Raw genomic sequence first — 25,128 nt, forward strand, 5'->3', positions numbered from 1 at the left:
TGGAACAATGGGAGGCTCACGCCGGTGGCGGCAACAACGGCGCCCCGCCTTTGTATTTTCGGCTGGGGGAGGCAGGAGGGCTGGCCTGACACCCTGCCCCCCCGGCGCTTCGCCTGCCTCCGGCCAGAAGGAAGAGGAAGGGGGACATCTTGGCCAGCCACTGGAAAAACAGGGAAAAATCCCAGGCGCTTCAGCTGGCAGTTGGGAGGCGGGGAATCTCAGCGGGTCGGGAAACGAATGGGAAATCCCAGACGGGTGTAGTCGTAAGACAAGGTATCACTGTATGATTGATGTTAAGCATTGTTGTTGTGTTTATAACTATATATTGTTTTACTTTATGGCGAAGAAAAATAAAAATCTTATATGGTAAAAAATCTTGATGTATTCTAAAAGACATATTTAATCTTACGGAAAGATAGATGAAGAAATGCAACTTGCTACTGAACTAGCTAGTTGTCTATTATTGATCTGGTTTCTACCTCTTCCGTTCCAGCTGAGGTGTATCCAAAGTTGTTTGTTGGTTCATTGCTTTAATCCAATAAATGAGAGCTTGAAAGACATAGGCTACATGTTTCAGTGAGCAGACATCCAAGACTGGGAGAACATCAGAATGCTCATCATTGTGGGAACGCATCAAGGAGAGGGCGTAATTCAAGAAATCTCCCCTTGCGGACATCATCCCCTGCCGAGCACTGAGCAGTGTAGCACGCCTGCAATTATAAGAAGTATTGTACATTCAACAATTGCTGATTTTTCAAAAAATCATGGTTAGGTCCAAGATATTATCACTTAATTGGCATAAATATGACCATACTATAAATAAAAGTTATGTGTCCGAATACAAATTGCTGCTCTGAATTTTTTGGCATATAGAATTTTTTCAATCACACTAACTTGCTCCGAAGAAGTTTCTTTCCAGCCCTAACCAGGTGCTATTGATGTTCCCAGTTCTTACCGGCTTGCAAGCTCTTTCATTGTTACTCCCTGAGAAGAAGAATGTTTTCGAAACCCTGTCTTTGTAGGGTTGTTTTTTCATTGCTTTACTTGCTCCAGATGTTTCTTTCCAGCCCTAACCAGCTGCTAAAAAATGTCCCCAGCTCTTACTGGCTTGCTAGCTCTTTCATTGTTACTCCCTGAGAAGAAGAATGTTTTCGAAACCCTGTCTTTGTAGGGTTGTTTTTTCATTGCTTTACTTGCTCCAGATGTTTCTTTCCAGCCCTAACCAGCTGCTAAAAAATGTCCCCAGCTCTTACTGGCTTGCTAGCTCTTTCATTGTTACTCTCTGTGAAGAAGAATGTTTTCCAAGCCCTAAGTCTTTGCAGAGTTTTTTCCATTGCTCTACTTGCTCTGTTTCTTTCCAGGGACTAATGTTGACCCAGCTCTTACTGGCTTGGAAGCTCTTTCACTGTTACTGTCTCAGAATAAAGGACTTTTTAAGCCCTTAACCAGGGGATAAAATAATGTGCTGAAGCTGACCAGACTAAGGACACTAGCCAGATGAATACCTGGTAAGCAGATTCTTTTCTCTATTTTCCTCCCCAAAAAGTAAAATTTATACTCTGATGCGTCTTATACTCCAAAAAATATGGTACATATACAATTATTAACATACCGTCTACCCTCCAAAGTCCTTAGGCTAGCTTCTTCACGTGCTGTCATCCTCTCTCTCCGGGTTGAGTTCTGTGATGCGTGAAGAGGATGGTTTGGATGGCCTGGATCTCCAGCAGAAGCAAGTGCAGATCCATAACGTAGCTGAGCTTCAGTGGAGTCCATAATGCTCACCATCCAATTCCAAGTGGGAATCAGTTTGTCTTCAACATAATTCTAAAAACAATGTTATTGCCCACTTGTTATAATACAGATAATTGATAGATGATAATTTTCCTAATAATATTTCTTTTTACATTTCTGGAAGCACTGGATCGCTATTCATTTTTCCCTTTTAATAACTTCCTGATTCACAAGAAGACATTTATCATGTTTTTGACCAACCAAGAAACCAGAAATTGGAAAGAAGCATAAGGAATCTCTAACTGCAATTTAAATCTGGACCACAGAACCAGTCTGAAATCCATGCCAGGTTTTCAATTCCCCTCTTGCACCCTAGGCACACACAAGTGTAAGCCTCCTGGCTAGGATTTTACCCTTTGAAATGCATCAGTGTGTGCATAGTAGCAAAAGAAGAACAATGGCTGGAAATGTTTATCTAGCATTCTTTGTTATTCAATCATTCTAAACTAAACTACAGTGGTACCTCGAGATACAAGTTTAATTCGTTCCGGACCTGCGCTCTTAAGTCGAGCAGCTCTTATCTCGAACGACTTTTCCCCATAGGAATTAATGTAAATAATTTTAATTGGTTCCAGCCCTCAAAAAACTCACAAAGTTAGTCTAAATTATGCAAAAAGACATGTTTTTAATGAAGAAATGTACATGTACATATAAATGAATAATGAAGTTTCTTTCACTTAACTTGTAAACTTTCTTAAACTTTTAAATTTACATATGTACACAGTAGCCTAATCATCTGAAAGAAAGAAAGAAAGAAAGAAAGAAAGAAAGAAAGAAAGAAAGAAAGAAAGAAAGAAAGAAAGAAAGAAAGAAAGAAAGAAAGAAAGAAAGGGGGAAGGGACAGGAACAGAGGAAGGGAGCAAGGAAACTTATGAAAGGGGAGAGTAAGAGAGGAAGGACTGAAGGGAGGGAGGGAGGGAAGAATGTAGGAAGGAGAAAGAAAAGAAGAAATAGAGGAAGGGAAGGTAAAAGGAATGTCCCTTGTTAATAATGAGTAGCATCTTTAACAGGCTGCCCAATAGTCTCTCTATCAGCATGTGTATTTTCCTCTTCACAAATGCAGACCATGGAATCCTGTAATTATTTATATCAGCCTGCCTTTCATTTTCCTCATTCTGTGCCGCATGTAGATCCAACCTATTTTGGTAGAGCTTGAGAGCATCTGGACGAACTAGTAATAATAGGCAAGAAAATGAATTCGGACTACATGAGTAACTATTTATTGAGAGGAAATGAGTTATGAGTTGGAATGAGAAAAGGGCAGATTTTTATTTTCTATAAAAAGAATATATAGCTAGAAAGCACAGTGCATTGTACCTGTAAATTCACAGCATCTTGGTATGTCAGCTTAACTGCAGCTGGGATCTGGGAGTACACCAAATGATTGTATTTGGGAATTAGTCCCATGAGATCTGATATTTGCCGTATCACAATACTGTACGCCCTTGCCAAACTGCTTGCGGATGTTAGGTAGCTGCTAGCATTGCTCGCCTCAAGAGCTGCGGCTGCGGCGGCTGCACTGGTACTGATGGTTCCACTCCGACGCAGGTTGGATGGATCAATATAAATTAAGCCTGCTGAACTAGCTAAAGGGAGAGAGAACAAAGACATTCTGGGAAGAAGAAATAGACAGAAGCAAACCCCAAGTATTTATACCAAAGCAGAACCATCTTGTCCTGCTTGTAAATGGCGTTTAAACAACAAAAGCCACCACGACAGGCAAAAAGACAATTCTGCAGGGTCACACCATGTAAAACTTTGCATCTACAGTGATCCCCCGCTCGTTGCGAGGGTTCCGTTCCAGGAGCCCCCGCAACGAGCGGGTTTTCGCGAAGTAGCGATGCGGAAGTAAAAACACCATCTGCGCATGTGCAATGGTGTTTTTACTCCCACAGCGCTAGCGAGGAGCCGAAGATTGGGGGCGGCGCGGCTGTTTGCCGCCGGCATGGGGGGCTTCCTAGCAGCCCCCCAAACCCGGGTTGGGGGTCCGGGGGGCGCTGTCTCTCGGCGCTTTCGAGCTGAGTCCGGGAGCGAACTCGCTCCCCACTCAGCTGGAAAGCGCCGAGAGACAGCGTGGACAGGCCCGTTCCTTGGCGCTGTCTCTCGGCGCTTTCGTGCTGAGTCCGGGAGCGAACTCGCTCCCCGACTCAGCTGGAAAGCGCCGAGAGACAGCGTGGACAGGCCCGTTCCTTGGCGCTGTCTCTCGGCGCTTTCGTGCTGAGTCCGGGAGCGAACTCGCTCCCCACTCAGCTGGAAAGCGCCGAGAGACAGCGTGGACAGGCCCGTTCCTTGGCGCTGTCTCTCGGCGCTTTCGTGCTGAGTCCGGGAGCGAACTCGCTCCCCGACTCAGCTGGAAAGCGCCGAGAGACAGCGTGGACAGGCCCGTTCCTTGGCGCTGTCTCTCGGCGCTTTCGTGCTGAGTCCGGGAGCGAACTCGCTCCCCGACTCAGCTGGAAAGCGCCGAGAGACAGCGTGGACAGGCCCGTTCCTTGGCGCTGTCTCTCGGCGCTTTCGTGCTGAGTCCGGGAGCGAACTCGCTCCCCACTCAGCTGGAAAGCGCTGAGAGACAGCGTGGACAGGCCCGTTCCTTGGCGCTGCCTCTCGGCGCTTTCGTGCTGAGTCCGGGAGCGAACTCGCTCCCCGACTCAGCTGGAAAGCGCCGAGAGACAGCGTGGACAGGCCCGTTCCTTGGCGCTGTCTCTCGGCGCTTTCGTGCTGAGTCCGGGAGCGAACTCGCTCCCGGACTCAGCTCGAAAGCGCCGAGAGACAGCGTGGACAGGCCCGTGCGGCGAGAATGAACGGCGTGGCCGGGCGAAGGGCGGGCGGCAGCGAGGAGTTTGCGTGGGCGGTGGGGAAACTCCTCGCTGACGCCAGCAAGAGGGGGAAGACTCAGGGAAGCCGCCCAGCAGCTGATCTCCCGGTTGCCATCTACGCATGCGTGCCCACGGGCACGCATGCGTAGATGGTATTTTGACTTCCGGGTTGAAAAATAGCGAAGTACCCTGTTCGCAATGGTTGGGGACGCAATAAACGGGGGATCACTGTACATCATTGATGGTGAACCTTTTATTCCTTGGGTACCAAAAGAGCATGGGAGCACACTATCGTGCATGCGTGAGTGCCCACACCCATAATTCAATGCCTGGGGAGTGCAAAAACAGCTTCTCCTGTCCCCAGAGGCTCTCTGGAAGCCAAAAATGCCCTCCCAGAGCCTCTGTGTGAGTCAAAAATCAGCTGGCCAGCACACACATGCACGTTAGAGCTGAGCTAGGACAACAGCTCGCGTGCCAACAGATATGGTTCCGCGTGCCACCTGTGGCACCCGTGCCATAGGTTCACCATCACTGATCTACATTAAGAAGAACAACAAAACTTAGTGAATCAGAAATTGTCAGGCTAGAAATTTAAAGGGGGAAAAACACTTTTGAAATACCTGCTGGAGCAGAGGTACTAGATGGTGCGGTGCTAGTGGTTCTCTGATTCTGGGTGTTGCGTACAGCCCACTGCATGGAGCGGGGGGCCTGGGCTGCACCATTGGCATGAGAGCTACTGGTTGTTCGTTCCAGAGGCTCATCCAGCATAAAGGTTTCTTGCTCTATATCATCGCTCTGACTGCTGCTGCTGTCGGAATCGCTGGTATCATTTGATTGCGAGTCATCCTCAGAAAAAAAAGCTGGCACACTACTAGCTCCTGTGAAAAAGGCATATGACGAAAAGTTGATCGTTTCATACATTTTTACGAAGGAGCACATCTTCTAAGGGCAATTTAATGTCTCTTTAAAGCAAAGACAAGTAACTCAATTGAACAACTGAACCTCAATCCCACTAGCCTTAGTGAGTATTGCAGTTACAGTCTAATATCAGGAGAATGACCACTGCCCACCCTGATTTCAACTAGCCTAGTCTCATATGCTTCAATTAGATTTACCTTTTTCGGAAAACTGTAAATCCCAGTTTCCAGCATGTATAATAAAGTCTTATTTTAACATCATAACAATAGACACAACTCTATTTTTGCATACTGTACCATATTATTTTTACATTTATATTCAATTTTCTAGCATAAGGAATATACAAGAGGCATCAGAGCATCTTTACATCCAAGATAATATGCAGACAAAATCTCTCTCCACTTTTGAAACCATCTAACTTTTTAAAGCAACTCTTTAATTCAGAGTCTTCAGGGCGTCATTTTACCCTAGATAATATGCAGACAAAACATCATTCCACTTTTCAAAACAATCTAATTTAAAGCAACTCTCTTGTTCAGAGTCTTTGGGGCATATATTTACCCTAAGATAATATGCAAACAAAATATCTCTCCACTTTTCAAACAATCTCTCAAATTTAAAGAAACTCTTATCCCAATTTTCCCCCCAAGAAAATGAAGCTGACACAAAGCACGTTACCTGCTTCTGATCCTGCCGTAGCTGCGGTGACAACACTTCTGCGCCCACTAGCATTATCTTGGTTGCTATGGTTACTCTCACTGTCACTCTCAGTTTCTGCCGCCGCCAGTAAATCCAACTCCATATCGCTTCCTAATGGTAAGTGTAATGAAATGTATGCAACTGTTTTAGCACTACATTTTAGATTACAAAATAATTCAGGTTTGTTTGTTTCTTTAAACTATTTTAAATCACACCCACTATTTACCATTGCACTGGAAAGCTGTATATTTCTTCCACCATGTTCCTGTTTATAACAGAAAGTAATTCTCTTAACCCTAGCTGAACAGGCTGGAGATGTGCTATATAGTAAATATGATCCTTTGATAGATATATAAGTTACATTATTATTTGTACCACTTTTGTGGCAAATGGACTTTATTGTGTTAAAATAAAAGATATACATTCTGCAATATTTTATAGAAGAACTGAAATCAATATGAAAGGTCAGTTCTTATTAATTTATAATAGCACTAATGCAAGGATAATTTATGCTGCACTTTAACTCAGACTTTCTAGAAAGTAAACGTCAATGAGGTTATGGCATTCTTTTTGTATCCATGAACAAGGCCATATCTATGCCTAGTCTCAATCGAAAGCAGAGATAAAGCGTACCATCTTCATCATGTTCATCGTGCTGGCCTTCTGCTTCTGCATTTTCCTCACCGTGTTCTTCTTGTTCATCATGGTGATCTTCTTCACCTGCAACTCCTTCAACCACTTCAACCTGGCATGAAAGTGCATTACATCAAGTCACACGTATTATGACCTTACTGTATATATAAATCTGACCTTTATGGATATTTTATGCATGTGCTTTTCATTATGTTCAAGAACTGCCAAACAGAATCCCCCAAAGCAAAGAAAAATGAAATACACGCAATAGGTCATACTGTTATTTTCAGAGTCCAGAATACAGTGGTACCTCTACTTACGAACTTAATTCATTCCGTGACCAGGTTCTTAAGTAAAAAAGTTTGCAAGAAGAAGCAATTTTTCCCATAGGAATCAATGAAAAAGGAAATAATGTGTGTGACTGGGGAAACCACAGGGAGGGTGGAGGCCTGTTTCCTCCCAGGAGATTCCTAGAAAGGCCCCACGGAGGCTTCTCCCCGCCTTTTCCGGCCCTGTTTCCTCCAGGAGATTCCTAGAGAGGCCCCATGAAGGCTTCTCCCTGCCTTTCCCAGTTACAGTTTCGGAGGCTCGGGTTTGTATGTGGAAAATGGTTCTTGAGAAGAGTCAAAAAAATCTTGAACACCTGGTTCTTATCTAGAAAAGTTTGTAAGTAGAGGCATTCTTAGGTAGAGGTACCATGTGCTTTTCATTATGTTCAAGAACTGCCAAACGGAATCCCCCAAAGCAAAGAGAAATGAAATACACACAATGGGTCATACTGTTATTTTCAGAGTCCAGGATACTTGGAAGTCAACATGACAGTGCTTCTAGTATTTTAAGCAGAGTTCTAACTTTACAGGCAAAAGTGCGCATGCCAACAAAATTCACATTATTCTAAACCAGTATTTATTTTGAAATGGATATAACATTGTGTATTGAAAACAATTACAATAATAACCTCTTCCACATCTGCTGACACAATATCATCTTGTTCTTCATCTCTGCCACGAACTGGCTGAGACTGACTGATCCGTCTTTGCTGTGGATTCCTAATGATATAGGAGGACTGCGACTGACTGGAACTGAAAAGAGAAGGAAGAAGAAAGCCTTTTAAAAGTACAAACATAAAGCAATATTCATAAAAATAAATTTGATATAAAAAATGAAACAGATCAATAGAGAGAAGATTTTCTATGATTATTTTTGTTACATAACTGGTTTTGTACATCAGCCCAAACTCTGGGGAGTTAACAAACTAGAAAACGCATTTTAGAAAATTAAAATCAACCAAGCACTGTTGGAGTCACTTAGCAAACTTCTAATAAAAAACAAGAGGGCCTCGCCCCACACCTTCACTCTTATGTCCAGGGGAAACCCCAGGTCTTCAGTGCCTTAGCAAAGGCCAGAGAGTTCAGAGGCTAGAAAGTCGGAGTCATCCAAATCAAAGAGCAATATAATAATTCAATCTCCAAAGAAGATGTTTCTTCTGTTTAGATTACAAAAATTAACTGGTTCTCAAACTGGATTGGGGACTGTGAGCAACTCTGATGGTGACAATAGTTGCAAATTATTTTTGATAATCTGACAGGGTTCCAGTTATGTTCAATTTGATTATGCCCCTCTATTTCCAAAAACTAGTGCCTGCCAAGTCCTCCTCCCAATGCTCTCATTGTGAAGCAACAATAAGAGAACTAGAACTGAAGGACTGTCCCCCTGTCCTGGGATGGAAGTTGAGCATCCCAGCATATGTTAAACATGTCACGCAAATTGCATACTTCTGTTTGGTCCTCCTTTCCAAAAAGGAACAAGGAAACAGAACAAAAAATGCTGTACTTTGGTTTTTCCTTCTTTGCACACTCGGGCTGTGGGAAAACAAAGCCATGTTCTTCTTTCTCAAAAGACAATGAAAAAGAACAAATAGAGAAGAAAATGTGGGGTACTTTTCCAAGCACTGGATCTCGGGATGAAGAATCTTGGTGAAATGAACCTCAAAGGAGCTTGGAAGAGTATCAAGGGGTCAATTAGGTTGGCTGCTGGCTATTTCTACCAGGCAAGTTCTGAAAAGCATTTTAGGATCCGGTTTTGGAGCTAAGGAAGCAGCGCAAGCAGACAGCAACAACCACAGCCTGGGTTTCTTTCTTTGTAGCAGTCATTAAGCAAACCAATGGTTCTCTATGGGCCAGTTTTTCCCAAAATTGTATGAAAATGTCAGCTTGTAAAATGCAGGTACATGACTGCAGGAGGCTGTGAACAGCCATAAATCTGTGCCAACTGCCGAGTGGCCCTTGTTCATGTGGTCCGGGTGCATTGGAACGGAGTCTTAGGCACCCCAGGGAAGCCCATCGTAATTTCAAGCAGTCACTAAGTGACAGGTCAAAAGTTGAGGATTACTTGTGGGATCCTCGACAATGCTGTCCTTCTAAAATATATAGAAACTGATCTTTTTGGATTCTTTTTATTTATATCGCACTTGTGAACCTGGTCTTTTACTGTTTGTTCGTATGCGTTTATACGTGGGTGGTGGTGTTTGGGGGGGGGTGTCATTTGTTACTTGTCGAACTCACCTGCACCAAAGACAACCTGACAAAGAGCATACGGCATTGCATTTAGAAGAATGTAATCATAATAAGCTACGTGCTGGACATTACCTGCTGGACTGGTCAGAAGATGGCCGTGGAGGAAGAGGTTCTACAGAGAACAGCTCTTCACTGCCTTGCATGGCATCTATACTTGTGCTTGCCAATGTAAAAGGTGCTGTTGGACGTGCAATACCCATCCTAACTGGGATAATGAGAGACTCTGCTACATTGCATAATTCCTCTACAGCATAAGGTAATAAAGCTTGGAATACACGCTTACATTTTCCAATCGGCTGCGGAATAAAGTTGCTGGAAAAGAGTTGAGAAAGGGAAAATGAAGGAATCTATTAATTCCAAAGGGACCAAATTATAAAAGACATATAAATCAAGACTATTCTTATTTAATGCTTTTGCTACCCAAGTAATGACAGCAATTTCTCCTTATATTCAGTCCATGGTCAAGCTGTATCTCCTCCCACAATGCTGCAAAAAAAAATCCTTTTGAAGAAAAAATGTGTCAAAGTCTTGTTTAGGTCTCAGAACTCCTGAATTGTTCTCACATTTTCCAGAATTAATTAGTATCTAGCTTTCTGTTTCCCAAATTAGTCACTTCTCTTGTTCTAATTAAATAAACCTTCATTCTTAAATTCTGGCTTCCTGCTTAGTCCAGTATAATTCCTCATTCTTATTTAAATCTCTTTATGACTTTGCTCCATCTCTGCACTGCTGTATCTTGATAGATCACTCAATTATGTCTTTTACTCCTCCAAATCCATGATTCTTTTGCACAACAACCCTTAATTGCTCCCTTGCTTTATCCAATATGCCAGCATATCATTATCTTGCTGTCATCTTTCAAACTCTTGCAAAATCCACCTTTGACATATTTTGCAAAATTGTTATTTTGTTCGTAGATAAATCTAGCACTACAGAAATAAAATAATTCCTTATTCTTTACCTAATTACCCTTGTCTGTTTTTCTTCAACAGTAAACTTGTTCCCAGGAATTAGACTATGTAAACGCCATGCAAAATGAAAACCAATAAGAATAGCAAAATATTTAAATAAAATATGTCTTCCTGTCTTATTTCAACCCTATGGAGCAGTTTTTTCAGATCTTGTTAAGAAGAGTGTTTCTCCAATGCATGTACTCACAGATCTGACAGATATAAAAGCACCACTATACTGTTTAAACAATAAACAAACAAATAAATAAAAGTAGAAACCATGTGGCAACGTATGTCACTAGACATGATGCCAAATTATTTCCACCAATAAACACTTCAATGCACTGTCTTTTAAAATAGTAATGATCACAGGCATAATAAGCTACATTTCCATCTAATTTCTACAACCAAAACATCTGTTCAAGTAGACAGCTTAAAGCCAAAGGAAATGATTATTATATTTTCTTAATTGTTCCCATTTGGACAAAAGCGAATGAGTCACAAGTTTTCCATATGAAGGGGACATTTATTTACAAAATGCAGTATGTTCTTTCATACTAAACTGAAGCTCGAGGTTCATATTAAAAGAAGCTACATGAATGTATGCATAATTTAAAAATACAGTGGCACTTTTCACCCCAATGTTAATTTAACTAAAGATTTTTTTTTTTAAAAGAACTTACTTTTTCTTTTTCGAGGAAGCCATTTCCACACTAAGAATTACAAAAACTCTAGCTACAGAACGCAGAAACCGCATTGTAACAGAAATCGCTTCTTCTCTGCGACCTGGGGTGTACTTGTTTTGCAATTCTTTGACAAGTGTCCCCAGCAAAGTATCTAAAAGCTAAAGAAAACATCACAGCTTAGATTTGCAAATTATTATGTGATCTTTTAATTGAAAAAGAAATTTGAGACCATGTATACAAAAAAAAAAACCCAGAAAGAAAGAAACACACGCCTTACCAAAATATCTGCTGTACATTTCACAATGAGACAATGTGTAAAACAATCCAGCCGAATAGTACCACTCTGCTGATTAAGATAAACTTGTTCTTCAGGCAAAAGGTGACCAATTCTACTGCTCGCACTAAGACTTGGAAAAAAGCAAAAAGAAAGAAGAGAGAAAACAAGAATAAAATGTAGTTGCATGTCTACAACACCAAACAAAATTTTCAAAGTAACTGTAACATGTTATCTATACACACGGGTCTTTGTTCTCCTGTGAGCCAAACATGATCATAGATTTCAAGGCATTCCAGTCTTGTAAAACACGTTCCAAGGCAAGCTGTGCAAATCGTGGTGGTTCTAAATCATGATCAGGCATATCTGAATCTAAGATACAAATAAAAGAATACGTTAATCGTTTTTCTAGAATGGAATATTCTTTTCCATAATTAGATATGGCTACGCCAGCAGGTTTTGAGATCTTAGGGAAATGGAAACTTGTTGAGATGGCCGCATTGTTAAATATTGCTACATTTATTATAGTTTTATTTTTTTTCTTTTGTACGCCACCCAGAGTCACGTTTGTGAAATAGTCAGCTATATAAGTGGAGGAATAAAAAGTCCTTCCAGTTTGGTAAGCTTGCATGTATGAATTGAACGGATCAAGAAATCAAGAAAGTTGCATGGTTAAATCTGCTGCTACATTCTCACACAAACTTCCCTTCCATTTTTATCTACTGTTTGATTGGAAGAGAGACTGGAGAAGCCACTATAAATAATTTGAGAAACAATTTAAAAAAATACTCCACTCTTTTCTACAAGTGGGTGGCAAAAACATTAAATTAGTGGGAATAGTACTATTTTGATGTCTCCCTGCCTCAAAGCAGAAATAGCTTTCTGAATAGGTGACTAGCATTCTGGACTTACAGACATCTACAGATAGGATACATATTTTCTCATTCATGTAGAATTTATTTTTCATTATGTGGCTTAATGAATTAAAGAACAAAATGGATGCCTTAAGTCAGGGGTCCCCAAACTTGGCAACTTTAAGACCTGTGGACTTCAACTTGTGGAATTGAAGTCCACAAATTTTAAAACATTACAGATACTTAAAGCTTTCCATTTCACATATTAAAATGCCTTTGACCTCTCCAAATCAGAGGGTGGTTTTATCAATTTGGAGTGGACCCTCAAAAGAAGAGGTTCAGTTGTATGCTCCTACACTGGAAAAATGATGGGAGAAGTAAACATTAAGATCAGAAAGGAAAGACAACTGTGGAAATACAACATAAAAATAGCTAAGGCGGGAAAATAATGGAAAGAGAAGCCTGGGAAAGCTAATATAATAGTATTCATATTATATATTATTCTTTCTTTTATGTGTGCTGCGAGATCTTGACAGGTAAGATTATGGCAGCAAATTTTGTAAATCATGGAACGGCCTACCTTCAGGGTTTGCAGTTTTACGATTACGATCTTCTCTAATTCTTGGCGGTCGGTATTGGCAGTGCTCTACTGTTTGTCGTGCAACTGTCTGTACTAAGAACAGTAGAAGATGTTCCCCTCTAGAACACAGAAAGAGGTGTAAAAAAAATAAAAGACTGCTCTGAATTTCCCAAATAACCTTTTTCCCATTTGAAATAAACAGGCACTTGCCTACTATTTGGCATGGTGACAAGATTTGTAGTCGTAAGCAGTCGGAAAAGCAGATCAAGACGGGCAGATTTCTGTCCTGCAATTAATGTTTTGCACTTGCACTTCTCCCAACAATCACAGTATGCTGTAGGTGATGTGCGTTTAAGCCTGGAAGAGAGGAAATTTTCATTATGCTATGACCAATTTTCATATCAATATGAAATGTAAATCTAAAACCGTGAGATTTATGAATGTTGGGACAGTCATTAGTAAAAGGCATTAAGAGTAACCATTGTGAAAAAGAGTAAATTGCCTATGTACTTGTGAATACATAGCAAATGTTGCCGAGAAGGAAAATTTAAACCCCTATGTCTAAACTTAAAGGAGACAAACAATCAGAGAGAGAAAACAGGATTAGTTGACATTTGGATCGAAGATATTCAAGTAATTCCATACTGTGAAGTAAGAAAACATTTCAGAAAGTGGTTTCGGCAAGCTACCAAACGTTGCCAAGAAAAGAGAATGGCCAAAGCTATGTAGTCATTTAGAGTTAACCTTGACTTGAATCTTAAATCTTAAATCTTCTACCTTTTCACCCCAACAGAAATGAGCTCGACATGTTGAATTTCAACTTTTGTGTCTTATGTTTCCATACATGAACAACAGAAATACATAAGAACAATTTTGAAGAGATGATCACTAAACCTCATTGTGAGAGAGCAGGCTGCCCATAAAATGCTCAGTACTTGTGCTACTATTAACCCGTCTCTTTCAGCCCTCTCCGCAGTCAGAACAACATTGTGTATAAAAGCTTATTGAGAGACAGCTGGGTGTGGAGGGTCATGTATGGAAGTAAAGCAGCTTGAAGTATCTTAAAATACCTAGAAAGAGGTAATTTTCTCTAACAAAACTCACTAGGATTAGTGGTTGGAATAGTAGTAGAAATGGCAGTGGAGAATAGAGGAATAGTGGTGAATAGTAGCTTGTAAAAACCTGTGTTGTGAATGGCCCTTTTGTGTTTAGAGCCCACTAAGATGGGTATAGTTAAAATAATCTGTGATATTCGTTACAATAAACACAAACATACTTGCAATCATGGCCTTTGTGGCACACTCGTGCACATTCTGTGCAACAGCACAGAGATTCCAATAAACCACATGTTCGGCATTCAAATATATCCTGAAATGGGAGGAAAACAACATTTCAGAAAAAGTCAAATTAACAATCTTCTCCCCACCCCCTCTCTGTCTACATATAGATATTGGAAGTATACTGGATTGGCATACATTATGACTTCCTTTTCTCATTCTGTAGAATAGACAACCACTAGAAAACGTGCATTTGTTAGCAGTATCTATCATTAAAATATTAAGACTTCTAGACACATTTTCTAAAACCTGGCCAATTTTCAGCTCTGTTCACTTTCTTTTGTAGCAAAATTTTTATTAAGCATTAGAATTAAAAGGGAAAAAAGATAATACAAACTAAAAAAAGAAAAAAAACTGCAGAAAAGAATAGGAAAATCCAGAAAAATAGGGAAAAAACCAACAGAAAAATAGAAAATAAGAAAAAATAAGAATACTGTATAGTAAAGAAAAAGAAAAGTAATTCCCCCCTTCATCACAGCAAGTATAAAACCATTTTAGTAATTTATCACTTAAATTCCACCAAATATACAAAGAAAGAATTATTCTTCCCATGTCTCATTTCCTATTTATAAACAAAACGTTAAAGTCTTGTCCTTCTGGGCAGCAAAATTCCATTAAGGGTTACTATAGATAGCCACCTATCTATTTTAACCGTGAGGAAATAATCAACTTTAGGTTACTTCCCTTTATTTTTTAACAATCTGGATTTTTAATCTGTTTACATATATCCTAGACCTAGATTTTTTTTCTTTTTTCTTGTCTCTTCTCAAAAAAAATCTTTCAAAACTTTAATAGATTCTCTTTTGTAAATCCATATAGGAATGTTATCTGAGTCACTCTTCTGGTTTATTATTTATATGTCCTTTTTCATTGTTAAACATCAGCTGAGCATTGTTTCCTTTCCCAATGTTACCCAAGATTAGACTTTTAATTTAGCATACTATTAAGGCAGGGTAATATCTAAGTAAACATGTCTTGCTTATCAATGGCCGAATACCAAATGAATCATAGTTTTAATTTAAAGAAAATAAATTAAACATAAGTTAATAAGCTTATTGCAAGATTAATTACATCTGAATTTAAATACTGAGATTTTTAAAAAAACCTAACTTCAACTGTTTTAGTCTGCAGGGGGGGGAAAGGGAGGGGGGAAGGAGTGTGAGAGGAGGGAAGGTAAAAGAAATGTGAACTTTTTTTAAAAAAAGCTTGTAAAGTTGAAGAAATAAAGATGTTTAACCTGGCAACAAAAATGATAAAAATGCCAGCTAAAGCTCCCTAGATTTACCTGATTTATATGTTCTGCCCCAGTCCATGTAAAACTACAAGTATCGTTGCAACACAAAACATACAAAGGAGAGTCATCTGGATTTGTGCCAGTTGGACAAACCATTCCCATAAAGATATCTTCTTCTTTTTCACTTGTCATTGCCTCTGCTTTAAAAAGAAGGAGCAGAAAGAGGAGGGGAGGTTACAAACTAAACATTAGAACAAGGGTTTAAAAACCTTAACACTCAGAAGCTCCACAATATGTAAACGGAAACACTGCTTTACTTCAGTTGCATATTAAACAATATTTAGGCTAAATTCTTCCTAAAAATAGGTTGTCCTGGGACTATTTGGCTTTATTGAAAGGAATTGCTATACACTCTCCTTTAATAACTACCTGAAACTGCTTTAAGTCAACGAGATATAAAGGGTAAAGATATACATTTTCTAAGAAAATTTCTAAAACTGAATTAATCCAACTACAAAGAAGGGTATAATCCATGTAATATAGACAAGTAGCAAGGAAACTGCAGTTTTCTATTCATTCTATAATATTAAAAATATGTCAAACTCCCAAAGAAAAAAAAATCCTAAATCATTAGCAATTTTAAAAAAAAATGTCCATACCTTTGGCAACTTTCTGTGCAGTTTCTAAAATAGTAATTGCAGCAGGATATGCTCTGCCACTGACTGCAGACATAAATGGTGTCATGCCCCTTGCATCCCTACAAGTAAAAATATATCCATGTCATATCCAATTAAAATATATACCAAAAAAAGGTTTTTTTAAAAAAAAATAGCCCATGTAAAGATATTTAAAAACGGCATACATTTTACTTTAGTCCTGATTTTCAAAAACACATAGGGGAATATGGGTACAGATAATTTCAACCTAAGTGCTTGATTGAAAAAGCAGGAATAAAACCAAATACACTCTTGAAGAGGCATGTTATTCTGCCTGATTCTCAAGAGTATGAAACCAATGCATGAAATTTAACCAGAAGACACTTACTTGGCTGACAACAGTTCCCGGAGATATGGCTGCAAAACAACACTGTCACACAACAATTTCAGTATGAAATGTGCATTGGCCTTCCTGTCTTTTGATTCCACTACAGAAGGTTCTGTAGAAGGACCTACAAATGAGAAAACATGGACGAAAAATGAAATTTAAAAGCTGCTTTGTTGCTGTAACAATTATGACTGACATTGAAACTACATTTGAAACGTGATATGACAAAATTATCGATATTAGTGGAAATAGACGGACTGGATATTTTATATTCAGAAGCAACATTTTAACTGACAACATATTTTAATGCATGCAAATTATTATGGGATATATTTGTAAGTCTTACAGAAATACAGTGATACCTCATCTTGCAAACGCCTCGTCGTACAAACTTTTCGAGATACAAACCTGGGGTTTAAGATTTTTTTGCCTCTTCTTACAAACTATTTTCACCTTACAAACCCACCGCCGCTGCTGGGATGCCCCGCCTCCGAACTTCCGTTGCCAGCGAAGCACCCGTTTTTGCGCTGCTGGGATTCCCATGAGCCTCCCCTCCATGGGAAACCCCACCTCCGGACTTCCGTGTTTTTGTGATGCTGCAGGGGAATCCCAGCAGCACAAAAACGGGCGCTTTGCTGGCAACAGAAGTCCGGAGGTGGGGGTTTCCAGCGAGGGGAGCCTCAGTGAAATTGCAGCATTGCAAAAACACAGAGGTCCGGATGTGGGGTTTCAAGGACTTCAGTGTTTTTGTGATGCTACGATTTCACTGATGCTCCCTTCGCTGGGAAACTCCACCTCCGGAACTCCGTTGCCAGCGAAGCGCTCGTTTTTGCGATGCTGGGATTCCCCTGCTGGGATTCTCCTGCAGCAACGCAAAAACACGGAAGTCTGGAGGTGGGGTTTCCCATGGAGGGGAGACTCAGGGGAATCCCAGCAGTGCAAAAACGGGCGCTTTGGCTGCCAAAAGGGGTGAATTTTGGGCTTACACGCATTAATCACTTTTCCATTGATTCCTATGGGAAACATTGTTTCGTCTTACAAACTTTTCACCTTAAGAACCTCATCCCGGAGCCAATTAAGTTTGTAAGACAAGGTATCACTGTACTTGAAAACTTGGTAGAGTTCTTTAGGTAATCACACTAAAGCAATTTATTTAAGTACCGTATTTTTCGCTCCATAAGACGCAGTTTTTCCCCTCCCAAAGTAGGATGAAAAATCAATCGCGTCTTATGGAGCGAAGATGCAGGCAGGGAGGGGGGGGGAGGCGCTGGAGCAGAGGGGGGGCGGCGAAGATACGAACCCCTCCATCGCCGCTTCTTCCCAGCGGAGAAATTCCAGCCCCCACCTGTTCCCGCTCGATCCTCCTCCCTGAGGCAGCTCGCCCTCCCATGGCCGCTTCCTCCACCCTCCATCGCAAGCCCTCGCCACCGCAGCCAACGCGCGCTGCGATCTTCAAGCCCGGCTCCTTTCGGCCCAGCATCCCGGGCCAAGCGGCTGCCTTCCGTCACTGAGCCTGGCTCGCCCGGAAGATCGTAGCGCGTGTTGCCTGCGCCGGCGAAGGAAGCCAGCTACGATCTTCCGGGCGAGCCAGGCTCAGTGACGGAAGGCAGCCGCTTGGCCCGGGATGCTGGGCCGAAAGGAGCTAGTCGGACGCACCCTCGCGCTCCTGGCTACTCCCGCTGCCTTCGCCGAAAGCGCTTTTCTCCCGGGCTCTCAGCAAGGGGGCTGCAGGAGAGGCGGCGAAGGCGATCTCTTTCGTTCTCCGGAGGCTGGCAAAAGTGATTTTCAATGTCGGAGGCGCGGTCCGGCGTGCTCTCTCTCCCCATCCCCCTGCCGGCTTACTTTGAATGTGACAGGGGGAGGGGGAGAGCGCACGCTGGACCGCGCCTCCGACATTGAAAATCACTTTTGCCAGCCTCCGGAGAACGAGAGAGATCGCCTTTGCCGCCTCTCCTGCAGCCCCCTCGCTGAGAGCCCGGGAGAAAAGCGCTTTCGGCGAAGGCAGCAGCGAGAGGCCAGGGGCGCGAGGGGGCTAGAGGCGCGGGGCAGGGGGACGGCCGCGGCTTCGGGTGCACCCTTGGAAAAATCACTTTCGCTAGCCTCCTGAGAACGAGAGAGTGAGAGCGACAGAGCAAGATAGAAAGTGAGAAAGAGAGAGAGAGACAAAGAGGGGGTAGAGAAAGATAGCAAGAGAGAGAGAATGAGAGAGAGAAAGTGTGAGAGAGAAAACAAGAGAAAATGAGAGAGAGAAAGGGGGGAGAGAAAGAGATAGCAAGAGAGAGAACGAGAGAAAGAAAACAAGAGAGAAAGAGAGAGAAAGCAAGAGAGCGAGAAAGAAAACAAGAGAGGGAAAGTGAGAAAAATAGAGAAGAGCAAGAGGGGGAAAGATAGAGAAAGAGGGGGAGAGATAAAGAGAGAGAGAGAAAGAAAGAGAGATGAGAGAGGAAGGAAGAGAGTGTGAGAGAGGAAGAAAGAAAGAGAGAAAGAAAGAGAAAGATGAGTGAGGAAGGAAGAGAGTGAGAGAGAGAGAGAGAGAAAAAAGCAAGAAAGAGATAGCAAGAGAGACAGAGAGAGAGAGAGCAAGGGAGAGAGAAAGACATAGAGGGAGGGAAGGAGGGAGAGAGCAAAAAAGAGAGGAAGAAAGAAAGAAAGAGGGATGGAGAAAGAAGGGAAGAAAGAGAATGAGGGAGGGAGAAACAGAGCGAAAGGGAGGAAGAGAGAGATTTTTTTTGTCCAAACTTTTCTTTAGCCCACTTTTTGGCTCAAAATATTTTTTTTCTATTTTCCTACTCTAAAATCTAGGTGCGTCTTATCAGCAGGTGCGTCTTATAGAGCGAAAAATACGGTATATCAATAATGTTCTCTCACCTGGTATGGTAGAAGTGCTTGGTCCTTGGCCAGTGCCAGTTGTTGCTGTGGTAAGAGATCCCACAGCAGGAGCCAGGATAAAATCAATATCACCATCTTTAGCAAACAGAAAAGCAGGATGTTCATCAATAAATAAAACACATCCCAACATGAAACCCTCCCTCCCTCCATCTTAACTAAAAAAATATCACTGCTTAAGTTTTCTTCTAGCCAAAGGTTCTTAAATAAGTCTAAATGTAACTAGCAAACAGCAAGCCTAAAATGAGCAACAATTGCTACCAACTTCCATGTGGTAATTTCACTTCATTAAATACTGCATGCAGTCAAATAGTTACATTACATATCTATTATAAGTATTTAATGCTAGGTGTATATATAGTCTTGCATTTACAATGCATGACTCTTGCTACATGGTTCCTCTGGCATACCATTAACATTTGTTTGGAATCTGCAATTATGCAGAGGAACAGCTCAGGATCTTACCGGGATCCATCGCTGGAGGATCAGGAACCCAGCTTGGAGGAGCTATGGGAGGAGAAACAGGATCCTGATGATCACTTGATGAAGCTCCAGCTTCATGTCTGCCCAAACCCGCTGCTCTCAAAGATCGTCTCATCATTTCCCTCAATCGCAAACTAATAATAAAAAGGAAGTCATAAATAATGATGCATTTTTAGAATATATATATTCTAAAAACATAAAAATGCAGAACATAAAAACGCAGTCAAAAAAGAAGAAAAAACTTCCTCCCTTTTCCAGCACATTAAAAAAACAGGACATGAAATTGACTTCGAAAAAACTAAATTACTTTCCAAAACAGAACACGTATATAAAAGAATAATCATGGAAGCCATAGAGATAGAAAAACACCCCCTCTGTATGAATAAACATGATGACACGTCCCGCCTACCAGAAATTTGGAAACCAGCCCTAAACAAAAAAACATATCATAATCATCACCATGTCAATCCTTCAACTAAATGTGATTCCACCAACCAATCAAATCATTAAAACATAGCCACCCAATCTATTTGCTACATTCAAACCAAATCTCCACCCCCACCACTATTTATAAGGAACAAATGGCAGTTGCAAACAAACTATATTTACAGCAGCACGAAGCTTACAACTTCAGCCTGATGATGGTGAATGTGATTTCACTGAAACGTCGCATAGACATGCAAAATATTACACGGGGCAAAACCCGAACTCAGAACAATCTACATACATACATACATACATACATACATACATACATACATACATACATACATATATATATAATTTTACTAAAATTGCCTGCCAAGCTGGTAAATACTTCTAAGTTCATACTTCTGTCATCAAGAAAAAGTATACAGCCAGCTTGCCTTTCACTGGCCTCTCTTTCCAACTACTTTTTACATTTCTGTGTCTGCTCTCCTCAGTGAACCCTACCTTTATATTACATCTGCAAAATATATATTATTTTCATTATGACTTTCACTAAGCAATGAAGACCGATTTCACTTAATCTGAAATGATGTGGTTTTCTTGTGATCCACATTACATTAGTCAATAATATTAATTATTAAAAACAACAATTTTCTTCAGCATCACAATTCAAAAGTGACAAGTGGGGGGGGTTTTCCAAAAGGCAACTGGACTTCTTTTCTTTCTTCTGTGAAAACATTTCACTTCTTATCCAATAAGCTTATTCAATGGAGGAAGCAATCACGTTTGGAAGAGTCAGCAGTAAAAGAAAACTGGGCCATCAAAGAACATAGTGGCTGGACAGCATCAAAAAATTGTTGAACATAGGAAAATTCAAAGTAGTGGAAGATGTAGAGCGAGCTGGCCCGCCAGAACTTGATTGAATGGATAACATCATCATCACCATTAACCTACCTTCTACTGCTGGAAGAACCTGCACGATTTCCTGGTCCGTTACTTGACACCACTGAAATAGCATTTGCAATAGCTTCAACGGCAGATAATCTTTCAGCAAACGTATTCCTTTCTGAGCGCTCTGCTTCTGAAGGATAAATAAGAACCTTGACAAAACGGTTGCTATCATGGCTAAAACATTTCTCTTTCACATGCATTTGTCATTTATATATAAGTGCCCTAATTTGTAATCAATAGCATATTAAAATCAAAGATTTACTCAAATGCAAAATAATGAGAGGAATAAAGTTTCAAGGTATCAGAAGGTTAGGGTAATTTACATCATAGAAAGTATTTACATGTTAAACATTTTACAGTCAACTAATGGTCAGCAAGGCAACTAATGGCCAGCAAGAGAGCTGGGGTGGCACAGCAGGTAGAGTGCAGAACTGCAGGCCACTGAAGCTGACTGTAGATCTGTAGGTCAGCGGCTCAAATCTCATCACCCGCTCAAGGTTGACTCAGCCTTCCATCCTTCCAAAGTGGGTAAAATGAGGACCAGGATTATGGGGGCAATATGCTGGCTCTGTTAAAAAGTGCTATTTGCTAACATGTTGTAAGTCGCCCTGAGTCTAAAGAGAAGGGCGGCATAAAAATCGAATGAATGAATGAAGGAAGGAAGGAATGGATGGATGGATGGATGGATGGATGGATGGATGGACGGATGGACGGATGGACGGATGAATGAACGGATGAATAAACGAACAAATGAACAAACTTAAAGTCTTTACTGTAACATTCAGTAAATGTAGATGTGGCTGTAATAATGCATACAGAGAAGACCCGTTGTACCTACCTGAACGGTCTTCTCGATGCACTGGAAGGAGAGTCCAACATGGGTATTTAACCAATCCGATTGGTAGAGACTGAGTAAAAATTTACATAATAAAAGCTACCGCCCCCTTGCAGTCCCCCCATGAGCTCAGTTTTAAAAACGAAAGGCACTTAAGAGGATAACCAACTTTTATTGACCAATGCAAGAACTCATGAACCAACCCAACCTCCGGTGTCCCTGAACTACAACTACCGGGTGGGTTTGGACTCTCCTTCCAGTGCATCGAGAAGACCGTTCAGGTAGGTACAACGGGTCTTCTCCACTGCATCTGGAAGGAGAGTCCAACATGGGATATACCAAAGATCTTTAAAGCCCATGGGAGGGAGAAGGTCTAACTAGGGACTTAGGAGAAACACAAACTCTTTGAAGAACCCTCCTGCCAAAGGCCGCTTCCGCTGAAGCAAAGGAGTCCAACTTATAATGTCTAATAAATGTTGTAGGAGCTGCCCAGGTTGCAGCTCAACAAATGTCCTCTATCGATGCTTGAGTAGACCAAGCCGCCGAAGTCGCCGCACTCCTGGTTGAGTGAGCTGTCAATCCTTCTGGAACTGTGTGTCCTCCAGCCTTGTAGGCCTCCGAGATACAGTCCTTAATCCACCGACTAATGGATTTGGCCGATAATCCAAGTCCCTTCCTATATTCAGAAAACGAAATAAAAAGATTCTCAGACTTACGAAACTCCTCTGTCCTTCTAATGTAAATCTTTAGAGCTCTCCGGACATCCACCTTGTGCCACAGTAGCTCTGATGGATGACTCCCGTGAGAGCAGAAATCTGGAAGAATAAGTTCCTGTTTCCTATGGAACACTGTATTTACCTTTGGTACAAAGGTAGGGTCCAAACGAAGAACCACCCTATCCGGATAAAAGACACAGAGGTCAGGTCTCACGGATAACGCCGATAACTCCGACACCCTGCGTGCAGATGTAACAGCTACAAGAAAGGCTGTCTTGATGGAAAGTAACCTAATTGGTATAGACCTCAATGGTTCAAAGGGAGGTTTAGTTAAGGCCTTAAGTACCCACGTGAGGTCCCAGGATGGAAATCTCCTGACAGGCGGAGAATGTTTATTCGTGGCTCCTTTAATAAAATCTCTGATCCAAGGATGCTGAGCCAAGGGACGAGACTCTGGAGTTTGAATCATGGTGGCTAGGGCTGCCACCTGTCGCCTCAAAGTATTAGGAGCTAAGCCACGTTCCACCCCTGCTTGCAGAAACTCTAAAACAGCAATTACAGAAGCTTCCCTAGGATCCCGTAAATCCTTGTCGCAAAATTTACAAAACGCAGCCCAGGTCGCCTGATAAATTCGTGAAGTCGATGGGCGCCTGGCAGCCTGCATGGTATCTATAACCTTCTCTGGTAAGTCCAACTGCTTCAATTTATGCCTTTCAAGTGCCAACCTGTCAAGTGTAGCCATTGAGGATCTGGGTGTTTCAGATTCCCCTGGCTCAACGAGATGATCCGATCTGGAATCCTCCACGGGGGTGACACTGAAAGTTCCACCAAGTCCGCGAACCACGGGCGACGTGGCCAATATGGTGCTAGTAAGATCACTTCCGCCTCCTCGTGAAGAATCTTCTCCACCACCCGCGGGATGAGATTCACGGGGGAAAAGGCGTACAGGAGACCTGGAGGCCAAGGTGACAGTAGGGCGTTGGTCCCCTCTGCTCCTGGATCCGGAAACCGTGTGAAAAACCTCGGAAGCTGAGTGTTCTGGCCGCTGGCAAATAGGTCCACTAGGGGGACCCCAAACCTCTGGGTCAACTGGTAGAACAGGTCTGGATCGAGTCGCCACTCTGACGGATCCAGGGTAGCCCTGCTGAGCCAATCCGCTGTGGAGTTGCTGATCCCTGCGATATGTTCCGCGGTTAGTGACGCCAAATGGGTCTCGGCCCAGGTGAAGAGCCGCATAGTTTCCTCCATGAGACGTTGAGACCTCGTGCCCCCCTGATGATTCAGGTGGGCCCTGGTTGCTACATTGTCTGTTAAGATAAGTATGTGTTTGCCCTCTACTAGGGGGGCAAAGGCCAACAGGGCTAGAAACACTGCTCTTAGTTCTAAGAAGTTGATATTGACCGAAGCCAATTCCTCTACTGTCCATTGTCCTTGGGCCATATGACGTCCCAGGTGGGCACCCCACCCGTATAAACTGGCGTCTGTGGTCAGAATGAGACGGTCCTGAGTACGAAAGGGGGAACCCTCCTGAATTGTTGCGGTGAGCCACCACTTCAACGACTCTTTGACTTTCCTTGGTAGGAAGATAATCCTTTGTGAGTGGCTGACCCTGGCCCTCTGGGCTGGCAAAAGGAACCACTGAAGGCCTCTTATATGGTGTCTGGCCCAGGGAACTATACCTATGGCTGACACCAACGTACCTAACACCTTTGACAATAGCGCCATCGGGGCCCGTCTGAGGCGGATCAAGCCGGCAACCAGACGATGAATGTTCTCCTGCCTCTCGGGAGAAAGGGTTACCTTGCCGGATATTGTATCGATGATGGAACCCAGATGTTGTAGTCTGGTTGTTGGAGACAGCTGACTTTTCTCCACGTTTATAGTGAAGCCATGCGCCTCTAGGGTCCGTATTGTTCTGGCTAAGTCCTCTCTGGCCTGCCTGGGAGACCTGGACAAAATGATTATGTCGTCCAGGTAGGCCATCAGTCTGATAGAATGAGACCGAAGACTGGCCGTCAGGGCGTCCAGCAACTTGGTAAAAGTCCATGGGGCCGAGGAGAGGCCGAAGGGCATCGCCCTGTACTGGTAATGTACGCCTTCTGAGCAGAACCTGAGGAATTCCCGGTGTGCCGGGTGTACAGGTACGTGGAGGTAGGCCTCCTTTAAATCTATTGAAGTCAACAGGTCCCTGGAACGTACCGAGGGAAGAATAGTCTGTAAGGAGTGCATATGGAACCTCCTGTACTTGATGTAGATGTTGAGTTGTTTCAAATTCAGTATCATTCGGTATCCTCCTGAAGTCTTGGGTACCAGGAAGATCCTGGAGTAAAATCCCCTGCCAACCTCCTGCTGAGGTACCTGTTCGATGGCTTGTATTTCCAGTAAATGGGCAATCTCCTTGCGGATCTGCTGCCTTTTGTGTAGGTCCCGAAGCCTCGG

The 25,128-nt window shown here is 42.2% G+C and overlaps 1 protein-coding gene across 5 annotated transcripts in view; it reads right to left on the reverse strand.

Annotated features, from left to right (window-relative positions):
• The window catches only part of UBR5 (ubiquitin protein ligase E3 component n-recognin 5), a 106,945-nt gene that overhangs the window by 27,427 nt on the left and 54,390 nt on the right, over positions 1 to 25,128 (reverse strand). For 3 of the 5 annotated variants that reach the window (XM_070748159.1, XM_070748158.1, XM_070748154.1), the window contains 20 exons: positions 21,142 to 21,268; positions 19,741 to 19,892; positions 19,258 to 19,353; positions 16,390 to 16,513; positions 16,005 to 16,102; positions 15,397 to 15,545; positions 14,051 to 14,142; positions 12,985 to 13,131; positions 12,775 to 12,893; positions 11,586 to 11,712; positions 11,344 to 11,473; positions 11,064 to 11,224; positions 9,503 to 9,742; positions 7,813 to 7,936; positions 6,855 to 6,966; positions 6,201 to 6,332; positions 5,225 to 5,482; positions 3,109 to 3,377; positions 1,613 to 1,824; positions 480 to 710 (listed from right to left, as the gene is read on the reverse strand). In XM_070748159.1, the coding sequence (XP_070604260.1) occupies positions 480 to 710; positions 1,613 to 1,824; positions 3,109 to 3,377; positions 5,225 to 5,482; positions 6,201 to 6,332; positions 6,855 to 6,966; positions 7,813 to 7,936; positions 9,503 to 9,742; positions 11,064 to 11,224; positions 11,344 to 11,473; positions 11,586 to 11,712; positions 12,775 to 12,893; positions 12,985 to 13,131; positions 14,051 to 14,142; positions 15,397 to 15,545; positions 16,005 to 16,102; positions 16,390 to 16,513; positions 19,258 to 19,353; positions 19,741 to 19,892; positions 21,142 to 21,268 (3,100 nt within the window). The remainder of the gene's footprint in view (positions 1 to 479; positions 711 to 1,612; positions 1,825 to 3,108; positions 3,378 to 5,224; positions 5,483 to 6,200; positions 6,333 to 6,854; positions 6,967 to 7,812; positions 7,937 to 9,502; positions 9,743 to 11,063; positions 11,225 to 11,343; positions 11,474 to 11,585; positions 11,713 to 12,774; positions 12,894 to 12,984; positions 13,132 to 14,050; positions 14,143 to 15,396; positions 15,546 to 16,004; positions 16,103 to 16,389; positions 16,514 to 19,257; positions 19,354 to 19,740; positions 19,893 to 21,141; positions 21,269 to 25,128) is intronic. The other 2 variants (XM_070748155.1, XM_070748156.1) reach the window with 2 other exon arrangements.

This window comes from Erythrolamprus reginae, chromosome 3 (assembly GCF_031021105.1).
Source record: "Erythrolamprus reginae isolate rEryReg1 chromosome 3, rEryReg1.hap1, whole genome shotgun sequence".
NCBI lineage: Eukaryota > Metazoa > Chordata > Lepidosauria > Squamata > Dipsadidae > Erythrolamprus > Erythrolamprus reginae.